The 24,810-nt window shown below is 40.6% G+C and overlaps 1 protein-coding gene across 4 annotated transcripts in view; it reads left to right on the forward strand.

Annotated features, from left to right (window-relative positions):
* The window catches only part of kpna5 (karyopherin alpha 5 (importin alpha 6)), a 37,467-nt gene extending 13,745 nt beyond the window's left edge, over positions 1-23,722 (forward strand). For all 4 annotated transcript variants that reach the window (XM_008296708.1, XM_008296712.1, XM_008296709.1 and 1 more), the window contains exons 7-14: positions 230-318; positions 393-492; positions 4,640-4,803; positions 9,221-9,299; positions 9,431-9,556; positions 9,632-9,759; positions 11,701-11,879; positions 21,700-23,722. In XM_008296708.1, the coding sequence (XP_008294930.1) occupies positions 230-318; positions 393-492; positions 4,640-4,803; positions 9,221-9,299; positions 9,431-9,556; positions 9,632-9,759; positions 11,701-11,879; positions 21,700-21,887 (1,053 nt within the window). In that variant the 3' untranslated portion in view covers positions 21,888-23,722. The remainder of the gene's footprint in view (positions 1-229; positions 319-392; positions 493-4,639; positions 4,804-9,220; positions 9,300-9,430; positions 9,557-9,631; positions 9,760-11,700; positions 11,880-21,699) is intronic.
* The last annotated feature ends 1,088 nt before the right edge of the window (positions 23,723-24,810 follow it).

A 24,810-nucleotide genomic window follows, 5' to 3' on the forward strand; every position in this document is an offset into this window, starting at 1 on the left:
AGTTGCCTTCACTCAGAAATCAGCACAGGAGTTTTGAGAGATAGGTCATATCATCACCTAAAGAACCCTTATAGTCGCAGACTGGTCTGCCACATGTGTCTAGGCAAGACTCTGTTGATGAATGTCAGTCTCCTAGGCAGAGCTGAGCTGGTGACATACTGTGGTACTTTAAGTCTGTTGGATGACAGCATGTAATGTAGCTAAAGCATGTTCACTATATGCATTTCAGGCAGTTTGGGCGTTGGGGAACATAGCAGGAGATAACGCTGAGTGCAGAGACTATGTGCTCAACTGTGGCATCCTGCCATTTCTACAGCAGTAAGTGTCCTTCCTGTGTCTGTCTCTGTCTGATTCTGTCAAACATGTGTTCACCTCTGTATTGTATTGTCTAGGCTACTTGCCAAATCTAACCGTTTAACAACAACCCGCAATGCAGTGTGGGCTCTGTCCAACCTGTGCCGAGGGAAAAATCCACCACCAGATTTTGCCAAGGTGAGTCCATTTGTCATAACATAATTATTAGATAATCGAGCCTATTTATGCTTCAAGATATTCAATAGTAGGTGATACTCCCAGTCACTGCACTCTGCAATATTACATTGTAAATGTTCCTTACTGCCATCACAGAGACTAAATTTCCTCAGCTGTGTTAGGTGATATGTCAAAAAGTTTGGACTGTGACAGATCCTCAGAGATGTGCACACCCAGATACTTAAAGCTGCACACCCTCTCCGCAAATGATCAGTTTATCCTCAGTGGAGTGTAACTCCTCTTCAGGCTTCTCTGAAAGTCCACATTCAGCTCCTAGGTTCTTAGTCCAGTCCCAGTGTGACAGGCTGTCAACCTCCTCTGTGTATGTCCGCTCATCATTGTTACTGATGCGTCTGACCTAGACCCTGTCATCTGCAAATTTCACAATGGTGTTGGAGCTGTTCATAACTACACAATCATGCATGTAATGGGAGAAGAGCACAGGGCTGACGACACACCCCTGGGGGACTCCGGTGTTTAGGGTACAGGGGCTGGAAATGTGTCTGCCCACTCCAACCACTTTGGTTCTGCTGGACAGTAAATTTCAAATCCAGTCACACAGGGAGGTGCCAGACTGGACAGCTTGGTGAAGATTTTGCCAGGCCCATGGAATTAAAGGCTAAACTAAAATCAACGAACAGCATTCTTACCTAGTCCCCTCTCCGTCTGTCCAGGTGAGTGAGGATTGTATGCAGAACCAGGGAAATGGCATCATAAGTCGATCTGTTTAGTCAGTAAACAGACCAAAATGGAGCAAGAAACAGATTTGTTCCCCAGTTAGTCTCTTGAAACACTTCATTACTTGAGCGATGAGAGCTTCTTTGCGATAGCCATCTAATCAGACTGGAGAGGCATTTTTTTTTAATATATATTTTTTGGGCTTTTTGCCTTTATTCAGAGGAGTAGAGATAGACAGGAAAGGGAGGAGAAGAATGAGGAGAGACCTGCAGCAAAGGGTCGTGAACAGGAGTCGAACCCACAACCACTGCGTCGGGGAACTGTAGCCCTGTTCATGGATCGCCCGCTCAGCTAGGTGAGCTATAGGGGCGCCCTGGGGAGGCATTTTTAAGTATAGGAACAATGATGACGCTCTTAAAGCCTCACACTGACCCAGGGAGAGGCTGGAGCTAGTAGGTTGGTGCAGGACTTCAGCACTCTTTCAGGAATGCCATCTGGACCAGCTGCCTTCCTGATATTCACTCTACTCAGTGTCCTCTTCATTTTGCACTGTGAAAGAGTGAGTGTGTTTTGCTCCAGCTGTGAATGACCTCTTAGCTGCATCAGTTAGCATGTTAGTGCTAATGCTAGCATCTACACACATGGACAAAATTATTGGTACCCCTCGGTTAATGAAAGAAAAACCCACAACGGTCACAGAAATAACTTGAATCTGGCAATAGTAATAATAGATAAAAATTCAATGAAAACTAACTAATGAAAATCAGACATTGCTTTTGAACTGTGGTTCAACAGAATTATTTTAAAAAATAAACTCATGAAACAGGCCTGAACAAAAATGATGTTACCCCTAGAAAAGACTGAAAATAATGTGACCATAGGGACATGTTCAATCAAGGTGTGTCCTCTAATTAGCATCACAGGTGCCTACAAACTTGTAATCAGTCAGTCAGCCTATTTATAGGGTTACAAGTAGTCACTGTGGTGTTTGGTAACATGGTGTGTACCACACTAAACATGGACCAGAGGAAGCGAAGGAGAGAGTTGTCTCAGGAGATTAGAAAGAAAATTGTAGACAAGCATGTTAAAGGTTAAGGCTGTAAGACCATCTCCAAGCAGCTTGATGTTCCTGTGACTAGAGTTGCACATATTATTCAGAAATTTAAGATCCATGGGACTGTAGCCAACCTCCCTGTACGTGGCTGCAGGAGGAAAAGTTTTGACAAGTTGAATAGACGGATAATACGAATGGTAGCAAAAGAGCCCAGAACAACCTCTAAAGACATTAAAGGTGAACTCCAAGGTCAAGGTACATCAGTGTCAGATCGCACCAGCCGTCGTCGTTTGAGCCAAAGTGGACTTCATGGGAGACGACCAAGGAGGACACCGTTGTTGAAAACAAATCATAAAAAAGCCAGACTGGAATTTGCCAAACTGCATGTTGACAAGTCACAAAGCTTCTGGGAGAATGTCCTATGGTAAGACGAGACAAAACTGAAACTTTTTGGCAAGGCACATCAGCTCTATGTTCACAGATGCAAAAACTGAAGCATATCAAGAAAAGAACATGGAGGAGGCTCTGTTATGTTCTGGGGCTGCTTTGCTGCATCTGGCACAGGCTGTCTTGAATCTGTGCAGGGTACAATGAAATATCAAGACTATCAAGGTATTCTAGAGAGAAATGTGCTGCCCAGTGTCAGAAAGCTTGGTCTCAGTTGCAGGTCATGGGTCTTGCAACAGGATAATGACCCAAAACACAGGGCTAAAAACACCCAAGAATGGCTAAGAGGAAAACATTGGACTATTCTGAAGTGGCCTTCTATGAATCTTGATCTAAATCCTATTGAACATCTGTGGAAGGAACTGAAACATGCTGTCTGGAGAAGGCATCCTTCAAACCTGAGACAACTGAAGCAGACTGCTCATGAGGAGTGGGCCAAAATACCTGCTGAGAGGTACAGAAGTCTCATTGATAGTTCCAGAAATCGTTTGATTGCAGTGATTACCTCAAAAGGTTGTGCAACAAAATATTAAGTTAAGGGTACCATCATTTTTGTCCAGGCCTGTTTCATGAGTTTATTTTTTAAAATAATTCTGTTGAACCACGGTTCAAAAGCAATGTCTGAATTTCATTGGTTAATTTTCATTGAATTTTTATTTATTATTACTTTTGTCAGGTTCAAGTTATTTCTGTGACCATTGTGGGTTTTTCTTTCATTAACCAAGGGGTACCAACAATTTTGTCCACGTGTGTATGCTAGCATTAGCTTCTAATTGTGTGTGGAAAGCGTTCAGGTCAGAGAGCAGTGTTTGCACTCGCCAAGATGGGGGCTCTCCTTCCCTTGTATTCCAAGATCTCCTGCAGTCCTTGCCACAAGTCATTGTTGAATTGTTATTCCACTTTGTCCCTGTACCTCCACATAGCGTACTTCAATGCTCATCTCTGCCTGAATGACAGTGCTTCGTATTCCTCCATTCAGCCAGTGATAAGGACTGAATTGTAAGCAGCAAGCAGGGCAGTGCATTCAGAGCGGTGGAGATCAATTTGTTGACCGATGGCTTCTGGTTTGATAAAATATGGTCACAATGGGAACAGTATCATCTACCAGCTTGATCACTTCTGTAAACTTGTTCACATTGCTGGACCTGGATTGGAACATATCCCAGTCGACGTCACTCAGAGTGTCCTGCATTGTCACCTGCGATTGGTCACACCAGCTCCTTGCCTGTCTAATCATTGCACCTTTATCCTGTGCCATCCTTTGTTTATATTTTGACAAAGAGACTGGCAGCATGGTTCAATTTGAACCCGAGAACGTAGTTTGCAGCCCTCTTTGAACAGTCTGTAGTAGTGGTCCAGGTTGTTAGCCTGTTCCGTACACCACCTTGTCATCGTCGGTGCATTTTCCTTCTCCATTTCTGCATCGTGTTGCTGTTGTAGTTTCCTTCAGCATCGCACAGAATCTCAGCTGGGCACTTCTAAGACCTACACTACTATTTCTAATTCATCAGATGCACATTAAAGCTGTTAAAATTCAAACTAATGTATATTTAAACAGGACATTGGATTGAAGTTGTTTTTTTTTGGATACTGTCCCTTAATGCTGGTTTGCATGTTGCTAACCCACTAATCTTGTTTCATAGTCCAGCCATCTGATCTTTGTGAAAATGTTGGAAAACCCGATGTAACAAGTCTTCCTATATCTACAAGTGTGTTACAGTCATATGTTATTTAACCTGAAATATCAGCCAGCACAGAAGTACTAATAATACCTAAAACAAAAACATAAACACACCGCCTTTGCGGAGCAGTTGAGATGCCATCTGGACATGGCCACGCCATCTTGTTAATGCTTGCAGCGTTCATTCTTGTTTTTTCATTAAGCTTTGATATTAAACTGTCCCCATGTCTTTGTTGCCATTGTGTCAGGTGTCTCCTTGTCTCAGCGTTCTGTCCAGGCTTCTATTCAGCAGTGATCCAGATGTGCTGGCTGATGCTTGCTGGGCTCTGTCCTACCTATCTGACGGCCCCAATGAAAAGATCCAGACGGTCATTGACTCCGGTGTCTGTCGCAGACTGGTGGAATTGCTAATGTAAGCGACTGACTCCCCAAGGAGTAGAGTAGTTCTTTGAGTCTCTAGAGGATGATAAAGCCAAGGGGTCACTACTGTCTCAAATCATCAGGGACCTTCTGCTTGACCATGTCTGATCTATAGATATTTAAAATGGTATCTATGAAATTTTAGATTGATTATATGAAGCACCTCTCCACGATTATTAGCCAAAAAAAAAAAGCCTGTGTACCCTTTTTCAGTATGTTTTTATGAAATTTGAGATTATGTTTGAATGACAATATCTAAAAAACTACTAACACTAGAAGACAATTTTCATTCATCTCATCATGCTAATTTGGGAGGGTTGAAAAGAATATGAAAAAATGTAAGCCTTTATGAAAAGTCCCATCTTTGAGCACTCAATAACAAAAAAATATGGCAGAAGTCATCTAGTGATATTTTCTGAAATACATGTAGTTTCATGTCACATAATACTTTTTAAAAAACAACAACAACAACAAAAAAAAACATATAGATACTTTCTGGTGTGAAATACTTGGTAACCAGAATATAAATAAGTTATTTTAGTTGAACTTTCAGAACTTATTGTGCAGATATGACAAATTTTACAACAAAAGCAAAAATATTGCTTAATTGCCTTATCCAAGTCAGAGTTTGAGTTTCAAAATGGCTCTCCAAATATAACAAAAAATATTTTTTGAATATTGGTATATAGAATAGACTGCCTTTATTGTTGCTGTATTTTATACAGCGAAATTAGTCAACATCAAGAGTATGCACCAAGTATAATCAGTTGATGCATTTAAGACAAAGGTACAAAGTACAAAAAGAGAATATACAATAATATGAGGTATTTTTATATATAGTTCAGTTTTTTTGCACGTTGATGAACTGTTTAGTGTGGTGAAAGCTCTGGAAAAGAAACTATCCCTGAGTCTCTTTGTACGGGCTTTGAGTGACCTGTAGTGCCTGCCAGAGGGCAACAGGTCAAACCTGGTCTCTGGAGTGAGAAGAGTCTTTAGTGATGTCACTAGCTCTGCTGTGATAGCAAGAGCTACCAATATCCTCTAGGCAGGGCAGAGACCAGCCAGTGATCCTTTGGGCTGTGTTGATCACCCTCTGTAGAGCTCTCCTGTCTGCTGCAGAGCAGCTGGCATACCATGCTGAGATGCAATGCGCCAGAATGCTCTCCACAGTGACTCAGTGGAAGGCCAAAAACAGTTTCTCCTCCAGTTTGTTTTTCCTGAGCACTCTCAGGAAATGTAGTCACTGCTGGGCCTTCCTCACTACTGCTGTGGTGTTGACAGACCAGGAGAGGTCATCACAGATGTGCATGCCCAAAAATCTGAACGAGTGGATCCTTTCCACCCGGTCCCCATTATTGTAGCTGTTAATGCTGGCTCTGCACAGTCCTTTTTAAAGTCCATAACCAGTTTCTTTGTTTTTGTGGTGTTCAGTGTGAGATTGTTCACTGAACACCACACTGACTGGCTCTCGACCTCGTCTCTATAAGTGGACTCGTCTCCTGGAGTTTAGGCCAACAACAGTGGTGTCATCGACAAACTTTATAATGGAGTTCGAGAGCTGGGTCGGAGTGCAGTTGTGTGTATACAGTGAGTACAACAGTGGACTCAATACCTTGTGGAGAACCCATGCTGAGTTTGAGGGTGGGGGCCAAGTCTGACAAACTGTGGGCGGTCTGTCAGAAAGTCCTTAATCCAGCTGCAGATGGGGATGGAGAGGCCTAGGTGAGAAAGTTTCTCAACTAGAATGTCCAGGATGCTAGTATTGAAGGCTGAACTGAAGTCTATGAATAGCATCCTTGCATAGCTTCCCTTGTGTTCCAGGTGGCTCAGCGCAGTGTGAAGAGCGATGGTGATAGCATCTTCAGTGGATCGGTTTGCCCTGTAGGCAAACTGATGTGGGTTGAAAGTGGGGGGCAGGCTGGTCCTGATGTGTTGTGAAACCAGTTTCTCAAAGCACTTCATGATCACAGGTGTAAGTGCAACTGGCCTGTAATCATTTAGGCTGTCTATGGCTGTCTTTTTAGGGATAGGGATAAAGGTGGATTGTTTGACGCAGGATGGGATAGTGGCTTGTGCAAAGGAAAGACCCCAGTCAGCTGAGCAGCGCTGGCCTTGAGTACTTTTCCCTGTACTTCAACTGGGCCGGCAGCTTTTCTGGGGTTTACTGTTCCTGAAGTGTGAATGTGTCAGTGCTAGAGGCTGGTGGGTGAGGTTTGATTGTAGAAGGTGTTATATAGCGTTGTTTTCGGTCCCTTCAGACATCGCATATTCAGCCCAGTGCATTGCCCTACTATTTTTGGAAGAGATGCTTGAAGGTAAACTCTTCAGCAGTTACTATAAATATACGTGGACTCACGCTTTCTGTAGATAGTCCAGCTTGTGACACTGATCTTTAAGGCCAAGTTTATTCCCAATGTTCAAAGCTCCTCCGAAGTCCAGCAGCGACTGCTTTGATTAAAGCTCTTTAAATGATGAATTATAAAGGTTTGGATGATCAGGAATTTCCTCATACAGGCTCTCCTCATACCAAACATTTGTTTTAACCACCGCTTGTTTACCTGGTACACACCTCGTTGGCGCACTTGTAGTGTGGATAGTGCGTGCAGTCACAGAACTTTGACTGGACGTGGATGTTCCACTCAAACCTTTATGGACTTGAATGAAGGATGATATTATGATACACGTATCCTTGTGGACACTGGTAAGTGTCTGTGGAAAGCATGAATTGTGTTTAATTCCCTAGAGCTGCTCTGCTCCCCAAATGTGCTCAGTTTCTCTGTGTAAACAATAGCTTTCAGTGATTTGCTGTTACTCGTGATATGTTGCTGCCTATCAGCTAGAGCTGTGGACGCAACAACCATAATTAAGAGAAATAACAGTGAAAACTTTAGGCTTTTATCTTAATAGTTTCTGAGATGTTGTTGTTCAACGTGGCCTCAAATTTCAATGTGCAAAAACATGCTTAAAATGGGTCGACAGGCAATTTGATTTTTTTTTTTAATTTTGAAAAGTGTCTGATACATCAAGCTCTCTTGAAATAAATATATAGCTATTTTTATGCTAAAAATTTTTTAGGGGGAATCAAAAATTGTTGAGCAGAAATGTTTCTAAAGATTTGGTGATTTTATATAGAATGACTCCACACAATCATAATCAGTGTTTTGCTGTTAAAACTGGCAAATTTTAAGAAACTGGAGTTTGGGCCAAAATTTTTACCAGCAGTAATTAGGGTCAGAGCAACTAATAGTACAAGGAACTTATTGAAACCCTTATTATTATTATTATTTTTTTACCATCAATGAACTCATTTTTATTTCCTAAACATGCACGAAAACTCACCAAAACTTGCACACGCATTCCCAAGGTGACCGATATTTGTATTACAATGGAATTGGACATGGAAATGGCAAAATGGCGCCCTCTTGAAAATTTCAACATACTCCTGTACACAATTCGGTACACATATGTAGCAGGTCGGGACGCACAAAAAAGTCCCATCAGTGCATTTCCGTAAACCCAACAGGAACTCGGCCATTTTGAAAAAATTTTCCAAAATTTTCGAAATCTGTCTTCTCCTGGGGTTTATGTCGTCCACACCTGAAATTTGGCCGGCACAAACTACAGGTCATGATGAATAAAAGTTATTAAAATGCTTCACAAAAAGTCTTGACGGCATGGAAATGCTGGCCCACACAATTTTGATGAAAGGCCATTTGGGCATTTTTGCTGTTTTTCCGGAATTCAATGGAGTTGCGTCGGAAGGCTGTTTTACCTAGACCTACAAAATTCGGTGGGCATGTGTAGCAAGTCAGGACGCACAAAAAAGTCCACCAGCACCAAGCCCTAAACCCAACAGGAGGTCCGTCATTTTGAAAAAACATGCTGAGAATTTTGGCGATTTTCGCTCATTTTTGGCCATTTTCAAAATCTCTCTTCTCCTACAGGGAAAGTCATATACATCCGAAATTTCGCCAGCCCAAACTACAGGACGTAGTGAATACAACTTAGTAAAACGGTCTGCAAAAGTCAGACGGCGTGGAAATGGCGACCCATGGAATTTGGCCAAAACGCCATAAAACGAGAAGTGTCGTGTATGTGCTCTGTTCTGCCTGAAACTTTATCCGCGTGCTCCAAGTCCCAGCCAGAGCGCGTTTCCGCCATGACCCAACATGCATGCCGCCGTGGCTCGCCATTACACAGGAAGTGGCTTGTAACTAGGTCGCACATGCTACGATCTGCCCGGAATTCGACACGCCAAATCTGAGTCCCGCCCCAAGTGCGTTCCTAACAAACCCCGACGTGCGTAGGGCAAGGACCCGACCATCGCTGCTTGCAGCTTTAATTTTCACTACAATCTTAGAACTTTCTACTGTGTCCCAGTGTCATTGTCTGTCTCCTGGTTCTTACAGGCATAGTGACTACAAGGTTGTTTCTCCTGCTTTACGGGCAGTAGGAAACATTGTAACAGGAGATGACATCCAGACTCAGGTAGTGGTTCTGTTACTTACAGTAGACGCTGATTCACTCAATTTCTTTGTCTGTTTGTTTCAATGGAATCATAAGCAGTATGAAATATAAATGTTGTCCTCTAAAATCTTATTATACATTTGTCAACTCAGGTAATCTTGAACTGTTCAGCACTGCCATGTTTACTCCACCTGCTGAGCAGTCCCAAGGAGTCCATCAAGAAAGAGGCCTGCTGGACTGTATCCAACATTACAGCAGGAAACAGAGCTCAGATTCAGGTAAATGCTGATTCATCTAGATTTGCGTGGCAAGAAGGACTGCTGTATTGCTGACAGCATTCATTCTCTTGTCAGAATGTGATTGATGCCAACATATTCCCAGTACTGATTGAGATCCTTCAGAAGGCTGAGTTCCGCACGAGGAAGGAGGCAGCTTGGGCTATTACCAATGCCACCTCTGGGGGCACGCCTGCACAAATAAGGTGTGTTCATCAGACTCTTCATATCTGGTTCTCAGTTACATACTGAGGTCAGAGGAACAATGACTCTCAGTGGATTACAGGAAACATTACTAGAGATTATAGGAATGGGGCCACTTTTCTCCTGTGTAGCCATTACATTAGGTAGCAGTAGCCAGACCAAAATCAACATAGATGTTCCAAATATGCAGTATACTGGAGTCCAGAAGTCTATAATCCTGTCATTACATTTACAATTTAAAACAAATTGTTACAAATAAAATAATGTGTAGAACTCATCTGCCAGGGTTCTCACCCGCATCAAGCCATGGTAATTCATCACTCCCACCTTCATCTATCTCCACTGGCTCCCAGTCAAGTTCTGTGCCTCATACAACAATCTTTCTCACCTTTAAATCCTGCGATGCAGTTGCCCCTGAGTAACTTTCAGAGCACTTCCACTCCCTGTCCCTAATTTGCACTCCTCCGATATGGGTCTGCTCACCAACAACCGCACCTTGTCTGCGGTTCTTTGGAGACAGAGCCTTAAGTGTGGGAGCACCCACCCTGGAAATCTCCCCCAGTAGTAATCTGCAATGCTGCTTTTTGTCGGAACTTTCAAAAACTTCTTAAGTCAGGCCTTTGGACTACGTCTGTTTCCTTGGCCATCCCATTAATGTTCAGTGACAGTGAGGTTAGGTGACTCTGTCGTAAAATCCACAACAGTCAGCATTCCTTGATCTTTTTTGGTCTTATTTTTCGTGCTTCAAATCCTTAAGGGATTGACAGAAAGTATAACACCTTACTTTTGATGCAATGTTTCCTATTATGAACAATACTACTTAATGAGTATGGCAGTCATATTTACAATAGGTGAATAATGACTGCAAGTTGCTTAAGTTGAACAAGTCTCTGAAGAGTTGATCAAATCCACAAGGGTCATCTGAATGCTGTTTCAATGGAAAGATACAACCCAAGGAAATCTGACCTTTTTTTAAAGGAATTAACATGGTCTATGCCAGTGGTTCTCAAACTTTCTGAGCCACGGCGCCCAAGATAACATAAGTTTGTGTTCATGATATGGCATGTTCATTAATATGGCATGAATAATAACGTTGTTGTTCATGTATTAATGCGTTAAAAATTAATGTGTCAATTCCAAAGATTAATCTCTTTACATTAACATGCTAATTTTCTTTTGAATGAAGGAAGGAAGGGCTGCAGGGTGGCGCAGTTGGTTAGCACTGTTGCCTCGCAGCAAGAAAGTTGCCGATTCGCGTCCTGGTGGGTTCACCGGAATCTTTCTGCGTGGAGTTTGCATGTTCTCCCCTTGCAGTGTGGGTTCTCTCCGGGTTCTCCGGCTTCCTCCCACAAGGTCCAAAAAACATGTTGAGGTTAATTGGTGATTCTAAATTGTCCATAGGTGTGAATGTGAGTGTGCTTGGTTGTCTGTCTCTAAGTGTAGCCCTGTGATAGACTGGCGACCTGTCCAGGGTGTCCCCTGCCTTTGCCCTAAGTCAGCTGGGAATAGGCTCCAGCCCCCCCGTGACCCTAGTGGGAATTAAGCGGTGTATAGATAATGGATGGATGGATGAATGAAGGAATTGAATTTATTTAATCTTGGGACCCCATGGGGGTACTGACCCCCAGTTTGAGAACAACTGGTCTATGCCACTAATCTGCTTCAGTTTGATTGCTGACCTAGAAACAGTGAAAAATCTGAAAAGTTCTTCATTTTGCATTTCAAAACTTTTGTGTTTTTAAATATTTCCAAACCTTCAGACTTTGCAAATATTTTTTTGCTGATCTGTGTAAAAATATGACATATTTCAGTTTGGTCTAAAACTTCTTTAATATGCCATGATTTTATATTAAACAGGCTCCCCTAACCAAAACTTTAATAGCAATGTATTCAAATTCAACTGCAATTCTTCATTTGATTTACCTTTTACTTTTTGTGAACAGATATCTGGTGTCTCTGAATGCCATCAAACCCATGTGTGATCTGCTGACAGTGATGGACTCTAAGATCGTGCAGGTGTCACTAAATGGTTTGGAGAACATCCTCAGACTGGGAGAACAGGAGGCCAAACAGAATGGAACAGGCATCAACCCATACTGTGCTCTCATTGAAGAGGCTTATGGTACAGTTCTGCAACACATCAGCATGCTTTCTTACCTTGTCAATTAATGATTTTATGACTACAATATATTTGTTGATACTTTCATTATTTCAATAATTCAGTAACCACTAAAATTATTACTGCCAGTGTCACCATCCGCATTCTGCTCTCATAAAATAATCTCCTTACACTGATGAAAGCTGTGTCATTCAGCCTAATGTACACTGTACATATGCCTGGCTGATGGGGAACCAAAGAGTAGTATTAAAAGAGTTTACAGTCCAAACAGAATTGGTTTATTCATCACTCAAGGTAGAGTAGGCGTCATGTTGTACAGACCCAAAACAACAACAACAACAACAGCAGCAATCAATTCATATGTGTTAGCAGCTAACATACCTTTTCAGCAAAAAGTTCTGTAAATTATTTTGGCTAAATTTTTGAGAATTTCATGTTTATAAACCTGGAAATTTTTATATTATCACCCTCCAAAAGCATTCTACCCGGTAAGTCATTTTAAGGATTCAGGACATACTGAAATATAACTTCCACAACCATTAAATTTGGTGAGAACGTAGACAAAATTGTTTCCAGAACATCCAAATGATTGATTGGTTTCAGCAGAAGCCCGTTTGCCCTTGAAAATGTAAAAATGTGTACACATTTGAAACAAATATATATGGATGGATATATTAACATTTCCTGCTAATAATCTAACTTTTGAGACCTTTAATATATCTAGAATTTGATATGTGGCAAGAACAGCAATCCAAGGTTCCTTTTTTTGCTTTTTCTTTTTTTGCTATTTTGACATGCCAAAGCGGTGACATGGACCCATTCGTCAGACCATGAAAACTGGTGTGCGAAAAGGTTATATGTTGTCATTAGATGCGCAAAGCTGCAAGTTGCTTCCGTGTTGTCCAAATATTGAGACTTGTTTTGTCTGTCCAAATGTTCCCATACAGCTGATATCACAATAAATCATGCACAAATAACCACAGAGAACTGCGCTTATTAAGCTAGGAGAATGTTTATTACAAAAACGGATTTCATCAATAAAATCATACACTTGAGCCAATAAACATTTATCTATAACTGTTGCTACAGGGTTATCACACAACTAATATTAATGGCTAAATAAGAACAGAAAAACAACACAATGCAAGTGTGTGTGTGCGTGTGTGCAGTCGTGACTTGATAATCCGACACTAAATGTAATACCTTCTTTTATGTCAGCAAGGCTGTCAGACAGTCAAGACGGAGGTTGAGATACAAGGAGGGCTTGATGCTTGAAGGGTAATTTGTTGTTAATATTTATTGTTTATAGTTGTTATAATAAACTATCTATGTATATGATATTGTTATGATTTATATGTTGATCGGCTGATTGTCACAGAATAGGTGTCTTTCTGAATCTGTCCTGGGAATGCTCCAGATTCTACTGACACAGAGCTTTTTTCACTGCTTCTGATATCTCTGTCCGTTTTCGCTTGGTCGGCCATTCCATGACAGTGCAGCACGTGGTCTGTGACTTCTTGAATGCCGGTGAAAGCTTGGTAGATACAATTTTACGTATGATGTCTGCAGCATTGAAGCAATTTGTTTCTATGATTGATAAGCCTGATACAACCACAGTAAATATAGGTTGATAGATGGGATAGGATAGTTACTTTATTGATCCTTTTACAGGAAATTACTTGTTACAGCAGCTACATTAAAAGAAAAACACAGACAACCCCACAAGACACCCGGCATTGAGGCACACATAAATATAAAACAAAATACACAATATAGAATAAAAATAAGATAAATATATAGGTACCAAGTGTGCAAAGTTAGACTGTGCAAAAGATGGATTTTAAAAACGTATGTACATAAAGTGTCAAATGTACATAAAGTGTCAGTACACAAAGTGTCATTTAGTTATGCAGCCATGTGGTTTTATTGCACATTGTAGACCTCCTGCTGCGTTCAGTCCTGCATTTTGGAGAAATTAGTCTGTGATTGAATGTGCTCTGCTGAAATACCTCCATGACATGAAGTGGGTGGGCTTCATTGCTCACTATAGAGTCCAACTTCATGAGCATTCTCACCCTGGCCACCTGGTGAACTGTGTCCAGTTCAACTCCAATGATGGAGCTTGCCTTCTTTATCAGTTTACTGAGTTTGTTTCTCTCTGCAGTGCGAGCCCCCTTCCCCCAGCACACCACACCAAAGAAAAGTGCACTGGCTATCACAGTCTGGTAGAAGGAGCACAAAAGAGGCTTGCAGATGTCGAAAGATCTCAGCCTTCTTAAGAAGTACAGTCTGCTCTGTCCCTTCTTGTACACTGCCCCCCAAGTGGCTGGACCAGTCCAGCTTGTTGTCCAGCTGTACTGCCAGGTATCTATAGCTGGAGACAACTTCCACCTCTATGCCCTGAATGGTGACTGGGTCTGGTTTTGGCCTCTTCCTCTAAAAGTCCACTAGCATTTCCTTGGTCTTGGAAATGTTAAGCTGAAGGTGGTTGAAGACCCTTTATGCCACCTCACACTCTCCATTAATACAACCGACCACCGCTGAATCATCAGAAAATTTCTGGAAAAAGCAACTGTCTGAGTTGTACTGGAAGTCAGATGTAAAAAGTGTGAAGAGGAAAGGGGACAGCACAGTTTCTTGAGGGGCCCCTGTACTGCTCAGGACTATCTGAGACACACATTTCTGAAGGCGCACATACTGTGGTCTGCAGGTTAAATACTCCATGATCCAGGAGACCAGCGCTGACTCCACCTGCATATTCCTCATCTTCTCACCAGCAGTCCCAGCTGGGTTGTATTGAAGGCACGTGAGAAATCGAATAACATGATCCTCGCAGTTGCATCAGAGGTGTCTAGGTGAACGTGGACCCTCTGTGGCATGTAGATGAGGGCATCATCCACACCAATGTTAGGCTGGTATGCAAACTGTAGAGCAGGGCTACTCAACTTCCCATTGCTCATGGGCCACATAGAAAAATATCTGTGCGTGGGCCGCAACCTAAAAATGAATCATTTAATATGACTGAATGTTATAAGACATCAAAAAAGTCAAGGTATTATTCAATAAACAAAATATTTTAAATGCACTACAGTAAAAGACAATTTCATTAGGTGTTTTTAAAAGTAAAATGAGATCTTGTTGACAATGAAATGAAATGAAAAATGAAAAATACTTTATTTATCCCAGAAGGGAAATTCAATTATATAATAACAATATATTATACTTAGCCTTATAGATCTATTTGTTGCTGTTTTTTGCATTTCCCTTATTGACAGTAAAAAGCAAAAGGCCATATATCACATATCATATCTCATATATCAAAATATGAACAAAATTACTGCCACTGCAGTAAATCAGAGAATGGTAAATATACTTATGCATTTTAGCCTATTTCTTTTTTGTAATAAATCAAAGTAATGTTTCAAAGTTTTTAAAAGATTTTTCAAGCAATGTTTTTTGAGAAATTAGCTAAATTGCATCAGAAAACTAAGTAGGCTTTATTCCAAAACAAAGTAAATAAATTAAGAGATTTCTTATAAATATGAATTGGCCTACTACTCCAAAAAATAAAGTAAAAATTCACTTATGCTTATAGATCACAAAAAAGTGCATCTGTGGCCAAAAACCAACCACTGTAAAACGTAAAAAACATTGCTATGTAGGTGGCCCACTTTTTTTTTTTTTTTTTGAGCCATGAACTATAACAAAATGAAATTAAATAACTTGGTGTGCATTATTCATTGAAATTGTGCATCAATTGGCAACCCTGACAGAAGAGGTCAAATCTAAAACAATTACACTCAGTGGAAATCAGAATTCAGAATCAGAATCCGCTTTAATGGCCAAGTACGTACACAACATACAAGGAATTTGGTTTCGGCTGTTGGTGTCGCCCTAGGATTGAGCAGGAAAATAGAAATAGGAAAATAAAAAGAAATAAATAAAATAACTATAGAAAGAAAAGAATCAAAAATAAAATACAATAGATAATAACAATAAAAATTAAACAAGATATTAAGACAAATATATACAAGAATTTACACATCTGAGCAGAAAAATATATATGTACATTGTGCATCAGGGCATTGTATTACATTTCTTCACATGGAAAAACAAAATCAAATTCATGTAGTATGTAAAATAAGAAAAAAAGTTTCTGAAGTGTCCCTCAGGGATAAATTGTGAAAGGACATCCAGTGCATGCTTGCTTGACAGGCTGAACTTGATCCAGCTCTTTTGTAAATACAGTAAAAAAGAATAATGAAAATCAAGTAACATTTATTGTCGTTTTAAGCGTCATTATGCTTAATCTTAAAAGACAAATACAAACAAATCAGTTTTAGTTACCAAATATGAGACTTGAGTCTGCATCTTCGCTGCTAATCGCCTCAAGTCTGGCTGGTATGTACACACGTGGGTAAAATTGTTGGTACCCCTCGGTTAATGAAAGAAAAACCCACAATGGCCACAGAAATAACTTGAATCTGACAAAAGTAATAATGAATAAAAATTCTATGAAAGTTAACCAATGAAAATCAGACATTGCTTTTGAACCGAATTGTTTTAAAAAATAAACTCATGAAACAGGCCTGGGCAAAAATGATGGTACCCTTAACTTAACATTTAATTGCACAACCTTTTGCGGCAATCACTGCAATCAAACGATTTCTGTAACTGTCAGTGAGACTTCTGCACCTCTCAGCAGGTATTTTGGCCCACTACTCATGAGCAGACTGCTCCAGTTGTCTCAGGTTTGAAGGATGCCTTCTCCAGATGGCATGTTTCAGCTCCTTCCCCAAATGTTCAATAGGATTTAGATCAGGGCTGTCTGATTTTGATTGCTTAATTTTGATTGAATTTTTATTTAATATTACTTTTGTCAGATTGAAGTTATTTCTGTGACCGTTGTGGGTTTTTCTTTCATTAACTGAGAGGTACCAACAATTTTGTCCACGTGTGTAGATGTTGCTGCACACAGACAGTCACAGAGGTGCTTGTTACTGAGAGTTGCACTGCTTTGACTTGATTACTCCCATCGTTGAAAAGCCACTTTCACACACATAGGTTGATCCAAAATAGGTCAAGATCTTCTTTGCACACAGGATTATGGTGCTGTAAGTGGCGGGTACAAATTGCATCCAGAAAATGGCCACAGATTCATCCAAATGCTTCTGCTTTAAAGCGTGATTGTTCCTTAATTCAATCAGCTCTTTGTCAAACTTTTCCTTTGAAACACCAAACCTCTCGCAGTGCTGTGAACCGTTCCTCATGTCAGCGCTGCATGGAGTTTCCACCATTTTAATCATTGACATGATCGCCCGTAGGTCATTGAAACGATGGGAAAACTCACTGGCAAGTTCATTCATATACTGAACACAGATAGCAGGTTCAAATGAGATGCTGCGCAACTGACTGACATGTGAACGTAGGTTTGGGAAGTGCGTAAAATCATTGTCACCAAGCTGGTTTTGATAAAGAGAAAGCTTCTCCATGAATGCAGAAACATTATTCACCAAAGCAGGCAGCAATTTGTTGATTCCCTGGAGCTTTAAATTTAGGGAGTTCAAATGTTTGGTTATGTCTCCCAGAAAAGCTGCTTCCAGTGCAAACTTCTCATCGTTGACATAACACAGATCGGTATGCTTTCTCTGCGCAATGAAGGCTTGAATAACCTCTCCAGTACAATGCCTCTGCTCAGCCATCGCACTTTGGCGTCTAGCGTCAGGTCTTAACATTATGTGTCATGTTCTTCGACCAAGGTGCAAAACTGTCTGTGCTTAAGAGCATGGCCTCTAATGTAGTTAAAAACTTTCACCACTTTACCCATCGTTGTTTTCAGTCCACCACATTTGAGTTTGCAGCAGAGCTGTTCTTGGTGAAGAATGCAGTGGCAGGCAAAAAATCCAGAAATGCGTCTTCTTTTCTCAGTAATGCAACAAGCCCTCTTTCTTTTCCAACCATTGACGGTGTGCCACTGGTGGTAATTGACACCAATTTCCCCAAATCAATTTCTCTCCCTGGTCCCCGGAAAATGTCCTCTCCTCTTGTTTGACCAGTCAATGGCAAAAGAGCAAGCATTTCCTCCATAAATGTGTCGCCATTAAGAAACCGAGCCCATATCATATAAGTTGCACCGTATCGGTGGTGCATTTTTTCTTAAGATCGTCAATCAATTTTATGAAAAAATCACCTGAAATGTTTCCCACACGTCTGCTGAGGGTTGAATCTGAAAGTTGCAGTTTTTATATCTGCCTGATCTCAGTTTTGTTTTTAAACTCAGCAAAAAGGGATTCACTGCAGTCAGGGAAACACTTTTTTGCCAGCTCTAACTCAGTGAAAGGCCGCTGACTCAATGCTACATTCCACACTCCTTTAATGATGCCTATGTGATTCTGTCACTTTCTTTACAGCTGAATCTCAGAACAGTTTGTTGACTACTAAGATTTCCAATGAGACTGCATATTCTGTCTTTTCTTAAATTGCTGCCTGGTGGACAGTCAACTTTGAAGTCTTTGTGACAGCTGTCGTGATGGCGCTGGAGATTTGCACATTTTAGAATGGACTGTTTCTGGCAAAGAAGGCCACTGGCTTGTTATTTACTTACACAAAGGCAAATTCTTCCTCCCATGACTGCTGGAACGTCCCTTGTTCGTCACACAACTTGCGTTTAACTTTCCCAGCGGCGGCCATAGACGCTACTTCGATGGGTCTTCTTTTGAGTTTTTTTTTTGGCAGTTAGCAAACAACCTATTGATGTAGAGGATCCAAGAATGTCCTCACCTTAGGTCTTAAGTAGGAGAGGACCAGTCTCTCAAGAGTCTTCATTATATGTGAGGTGAGGGCAGCAGGCCTGTAGTCGTTAAAGTCAGTGGGGTGTCTCTTTTTGAGGACAGGGACTAAGCAGGATGTTTTCCACAGCGTGGGGATCCTCTTTAGATGCAGGCTCAGGTTGAAAAGGTGTGTGAGAATAAGTGTATTGTTAGATAAGTGTATTGCTGGATTTAACGCCTAATTGACTGGTGTGCTTTTGCACGGGCCCGTCGGTCAACATCAAAGGTAAGTAAATCTGTTGGATACGTTAAGTCAGATAATACACCGTTATCATTATTTGAGACATAAAATGTCACATCAGAGTCGGAATACAAGGCTGTCGTTATGTTAAGGCTGTTTTTTATGGGTTTCTTTCGTTTTTCCTAAAAACCTGTTGGATAGCAAGGTTTTCGGATTGTTAAGGTTCAAGTCACGACTGTATATATACGAGATGTGTCAAAAAAAGTTCCAGGACTAGTGTCACAAAAGATGTATTTTAAACCCAAACTATGAGTTTTCCCCTTCAGACGATCAACCAGCTCGCTCCATGTCTTGCATCAAAGCACACACGGTGGTGGACAGCGAAACTGAACACACTGTATGAACCTGGGACACATGTCTGTTAAGAATGAGGATTATGTGCCCTGCTAGGGAGATGATCTCTATTGGCACGTGTAACGTTTTAAGACAGTGTGGAGATATGTGAGTGTAAGTGTGGGTTAGTAAAAGAGGAGAGAACATATGCTCCACAGCGCTGTGAGATACAACAGTTGTGGATGACACAATATTCCTGTTTCTCTGTCTCAAAGGTTGGTCAATGAGCTGACACTCTTTTACTGCCTGCTGGTCTTTGGTTAGAAACGCGACGTATTGCAAGCATAGACACGACAACACAAACTAGAAGCAATTATCCAATAAATGAATAAATAAAGGTTCTAGCCGCAACAGTATAGAAAGTCGACCTTAAAGAAGGATACAGCGGTCCTGGTGTTAAGTCTCAGCTCAAACATAAGCTCTCTGACTTTGGCTCGCTTGTAGCTCGTAGCATGGGTTCCGACAGGTTGTTGATCCGTTCATTTAAATGCATGGGTTTTGTTGTCCTCGGCATGGCAGGAAAGGATCAGCAGAGTCAACTCAGTTGAAGAAGTGGGGCCTCTGCAAATCCATCTTCTGCTGGAGGTATGGAGAAATGGCTCGGTTGCTTAGCGTCTCCAAGGATCCAGAAAGTGTGCTAAAAGACTTGGAGCAGTCTGTTCCTTGTCCAGCATTGTAAGAACTGCGGCCTAGGTCAAAAGTAATTCAAACATTTGCATTTAATTGCTCCCTTACGGCAACCACTGACTTAAAGCTGGAGTCCCTTCTATAGACTTGTCAGTGAGGAATGCGAGGAGGTGGCGCCGCTAAGCACTGACCTCATGGCTCTGTCTAGGGGAGTCCCCGCTGTGTTTGCAAGACCCGTCCAGTGAGAGGCCAGGACTCTGATTCAAACCAGGTGTTCTGTTTATTCCCTTAACATAACCTTTTATAAGAAGCACAGACTCACAGTAAGGTTCCAATGCTTCTTTACTGAATAAGTGCCACATCACAATCGTCGCCTAACGATCCGCTGACTAAGCACATATACGTAGTGCGGAATGCTGTGTATTAACCCAACAAAAAATAGTGCTTATTGCACCATATTACCCATGTAATATATTTGTTACAAAAATATTATTTTTAAGTAAATACATAACACCAGGTCATGCTCTCAGGTGTAATTTTGAGTGACCTGGTGGACTTGGTGGCATTTCTTTGTCTCTTTTCCCCTCTCTTCCTTATCAGGCTTTTGCTTTTAAATGTAGGCCTCTGTCTTTATTCAGAGAGTGATGGTAAGGTCCAACACCATGATGTGTCTCAATAAACATACGATTTAATGTCATGTGTGTTCATGTATTTATAGACCTGCAGGTATTTTCTAGGGCCCAAATACAACACTTGATTGAAAATTTTGCTTCTTTTTTTTTTACACTTTTAATGGCTGTTGATTTAAGCACTCTGTTTCAACTATTCGATCATCTGCTGGAAACAGTTATTTCTTTGTCCTTGCCAAATTTCATGGTTGTAGTAGTTATATTACTGGAAATAATTAACCTTTTAAATTACTTCCCAGTTAAATGTTTTTTTCTTTTTATTTTAGGGTAAATACAAAAAATGTCAGGTCTAAAAGCCTGATTTTCAGCCAAAAGAATTTACAGAACTGTGTTTTGGGTCTTAAATACCATAGGTAAACTCTGATTAAAATCTCAGAGGGTGAAGCAACACATATCCTGAATTCTGTCTGAACTGACAAAGTATGACCCACATGCCTACCTAATCATAAACAGTACAAAAAGCTACCAACAAAACGGGCTTCTCATTCCTATAGCTACCGGAACAGCTTTGTTGAAGATGTCTACATTATTTACAACAAAGATCAATCTCATGCTGCTAAAATGATGATCATTTGGCAGCTCAGCACAGTCTGGTAACAGCACAGCATGGTATAGTTGAGATCCAGAAAGGGTCAAGCCAAGCCGGCCTTGGTGGATGCCAAGCCAAAGTAAGTGCCGTTAGTCTCAGGTCTAATCACCAGTTGCCACTTGCAACTCCACATACTGGAGAGAACACCGAACAGGTGAAAATCACAAGAAAATCACACTGTCATACTGAAATACAAGTTGTGACTCAGAGTCATAGTACTGTCTACTACACCTTTACTTACCTTTTAATAGTGCGTCCTTTCTTGTAGTGGATAATTGCATTTGAGGTCATGTAAGGAACTAATGCAATGCATGTTATGTTTCATTAGCTAGACATGGGAAACCTTTGCTTAATGAAACATTGTGTCAAGCCAGCAAAATGTCATTCAAAAAATATCAGCCTTCATAAGAAATATCTTGTGGAAACTTGGAAACTCCTGTCATACTTGTGTCGCATGCATGAAGTATAGTTCAGAAATACATTAAGCTTAGTATGTGTGGTTCCCCCCATGCAGGCCTGGACAAGATTGAATTCCTGCAGAGTCATGAAAACCAGGAGATCTACCAGAAAGCCTTCGACCTGATTGAACACTACTTTGGTGTGGAGGAGGATGATGCCAGCCTGGCTCCACAGGTGGACCAGAATCAAGGCCAGTTTGTCTTCCAGCAACAGGAAGGACCCATGGAGGGTTTCCAGCTTTAATTCCACCTCACCTGCTATCTTCTTCCTGAGAGACGGTATTCTCCTGGAATGCATGCTCTCCTGGGACCTTTTCTCAGATCTGGGTCAGCTCATTACCTAGACTTTCACTTTTCCTATGCCTTTACAACTACACCTACTTTGGAGTATCATAGAGATGAAAAGTAGGCCCACATTTAACTCCTTGATGATGTTTAAGACTTAGAACCTGAATGAAGTGCTCAGCTTTGCTGGTTTACATCCTACTGGTAAGTGGTTGATGCCATGAACAGCCAATGAAAGGAGAAAAAAAAAATTAGTGCAGCAATGTGATGTTCATTTGGCTTCCAGTAAAATAAATAAATAATAAAAATCATTTTAAATGATGTTTGTGTTACAATTAGGAACTAGTAACTCCAAATTGTTATCCCTATCCCTTTTTGAATGTGAAACTACCTCTTCAATCTTCAGAAAGAAAGAAAGAGGGACTAGTAAAATAAAAGCCCAAAATGAACACATGGAACAATATATTTTTGTGTTTTTGTTCATTCATGTGTTATTGCTAAAATTCTTGAATAAAAAAATGAAAACTAGTATGGTGGCTAACCATTCAGAAACTTGGAGGCAGGCAGTGGAGGTACGTACATTATGTTCTGAAGCAGCTACACATGCTTACTGGGATGTTACGCCTTGTTATTTTGAAGGTTTTGAAGAGCACCTCGAGGTGTTTTATTTGTATTTTGACAGCTTGGAGGAGCTCCTCTTTCTTTTCTCAGACCTCAGCTCAGACTAAAGGCAACTGCTTCCTAGATTAAGTAGCTGGCCAACTGGCCTGTGTTAGTCTGAAATCTGTAATGGTGTTGGTTGGTGTTTGTTGTAGCCAGTGTTTCTGCTGCTTATTTGAAATGTTCTTTCGGGGTTGTGTCTGTGTTGACTAATGCTATATATGCAACAATTTTACCAGTTACTTTTTTGTTCCATTTTCTAGTTTGTCACCCTGAACTCTCAGCGTGATGTCTTTTTTTTTTTCTGCCTGCAATCATTTCCTTAATGTGATAGGATTTGTTGAGTGACTTAAATGGTTTTGTATATTATATATACATGTAAGAAATAGTGAAGAGAGTATTTAAATGGCTGTGGGTAGATGTGATATGCAAATTCTTTTTTCTGGCAGATCTATATTTGTATTGTTTCCAGTTCACTACTGCTTCTCTTTTATTCACTCTGAAAAATTTGATTTATCTTTAGCTTTATCTCATATGAATATTTACACTTAGATTTTTTTCATGCTCTGATTTTGTTGTTGACGTCTTAAAATTGAAGTGTTTCCCTACTTCTGGCTCCACCCCACAACCATAATTTGACAGATTTTGATATGTGTCTAGAACAGCAACATTAAACGGTGAACAAGTGAAGAGGAAAACAATCTATATTTATGTGCAATAGAAAATATTTGTAATGCAGAAAATTCGTCAAGCACATTCAAACGTGTACTTTTCTAATACTTTTGGTTTGTATTATTGTCTATCATTTCTAAGGTTTTGGTAGTGCATTCGTTATTCTTCTTTGGTAATTAATTTGCTGGGCTCTTGTAGCTCTCAGTAGAAATTGTGTGTTAACACTTCCACAGTCTAAAAGACTATATGCAGCCTCAGTCTGTGGCCCTTAAGGCTGACTGGATCACAGAGACCTGACAGTGAAACTAAGGCAGGCTGTCTGTAGAAATTTTTTGACTTTTCTGTTTGGGGATGCACACTTCTATTGTGTGACAAGAATTAATAAATTGATCTGTTGTATACAAACTACAAACTTATATTAGGCTTTTTTTCTTTGTAATCTCATAAAGATTGTCAGATATACTGGTAAATTGGGTTGACTTATGCTTTCCTATTGTCAGAGTAAAATGGTACATCTCCATGATAACCTATACTAAATGTCTACCTGCTAGGAGCAAGTTATGTTCCAAATAAGAGATCAGGGTGTATAAAACCATGCTATATTCATGCTATACAATCTTTCAATTCAATTTGTTTTATTGACATGCCACCAACACCTTACGAATTTTATACAGAAAACTCAACAATCCAAAGCTGGCATTGGATTTCCTATGAGCCAGCAGTTGGCGATGGCAATGACCTCTGTTTTGTCTGTCTGAAATTAAATGCAGAAAGTTAGAAGTTATCCAGGCCTTTATGTCCTTAAGACATGCCCAGAGTTTGACTGTTTGATTTCATTTGGTTTTATAGATAAATATAACTGGGTGTCATCTGCATAACAATAGAAATTCATACAGCCATCGATTATCTATATACCACTTAATCCTCACTAGGGTCGCAGGGGGGCTGGAGCCTATCCCAGCCGACTTAGGGCAAAGGCAGGGGACACCCTGGACAGGTCGCCAGTCTATTGCAGGGCTACGCTTAGAGACAAACAACCAAGCACACTCACACCAATGGACAATTTAGAATCACCAATTAACCTCAACTTGTTTTTGGACTGTGTGGGAGGAAGCCAGAGAACCCGGAGATAACCCACGCTGCAAGGGGAGAACATGCAGAAAGATCCCGGTGCCCCCACCAGGACGCAAACCGGCGACCTTCTTGCTGCACGGCAACAGTGCTACCAACTGTGCCACCTTGCAGCCTGAAATTTATACAATGCTTCCTAATAATATTACCTAAGGGAAGCATGTGCAAAGTAAACAATATTGGTCCTAACACAGAACCCTTTGAAACTCCATAAGTCATTCTGGTGTGAGTGGAAGAATCATCATTAACATAAACAAACTGGAAACAGTCTAATAAATATGATTTAAACCAGTTTTGTGCAGTTACTTTAATCCCCATGACATGGTCCAGTCTCTGTAATAAAATGCCATGAATGAAATGAAAAATACTTTATTTATCCCAGAAGGGAAATTCAATCTTGTAAAAGCTCACTTTTTTTT

Source organism: Stegastes partitus, unplaced genomic scaffold, assembly GCF_000690725.1.
Source record: "Stegastes partitus isolate 25-593 unplaced genomic scaffold, Stegastes_partitus-1.0.2 Scaffold1148, whole genome shotgun sequence".
NCBI lineage: Eukaryota > Metazoa > Chordata > Actinopteri > Pomacentridae > Stegastes > Stegastes partitus.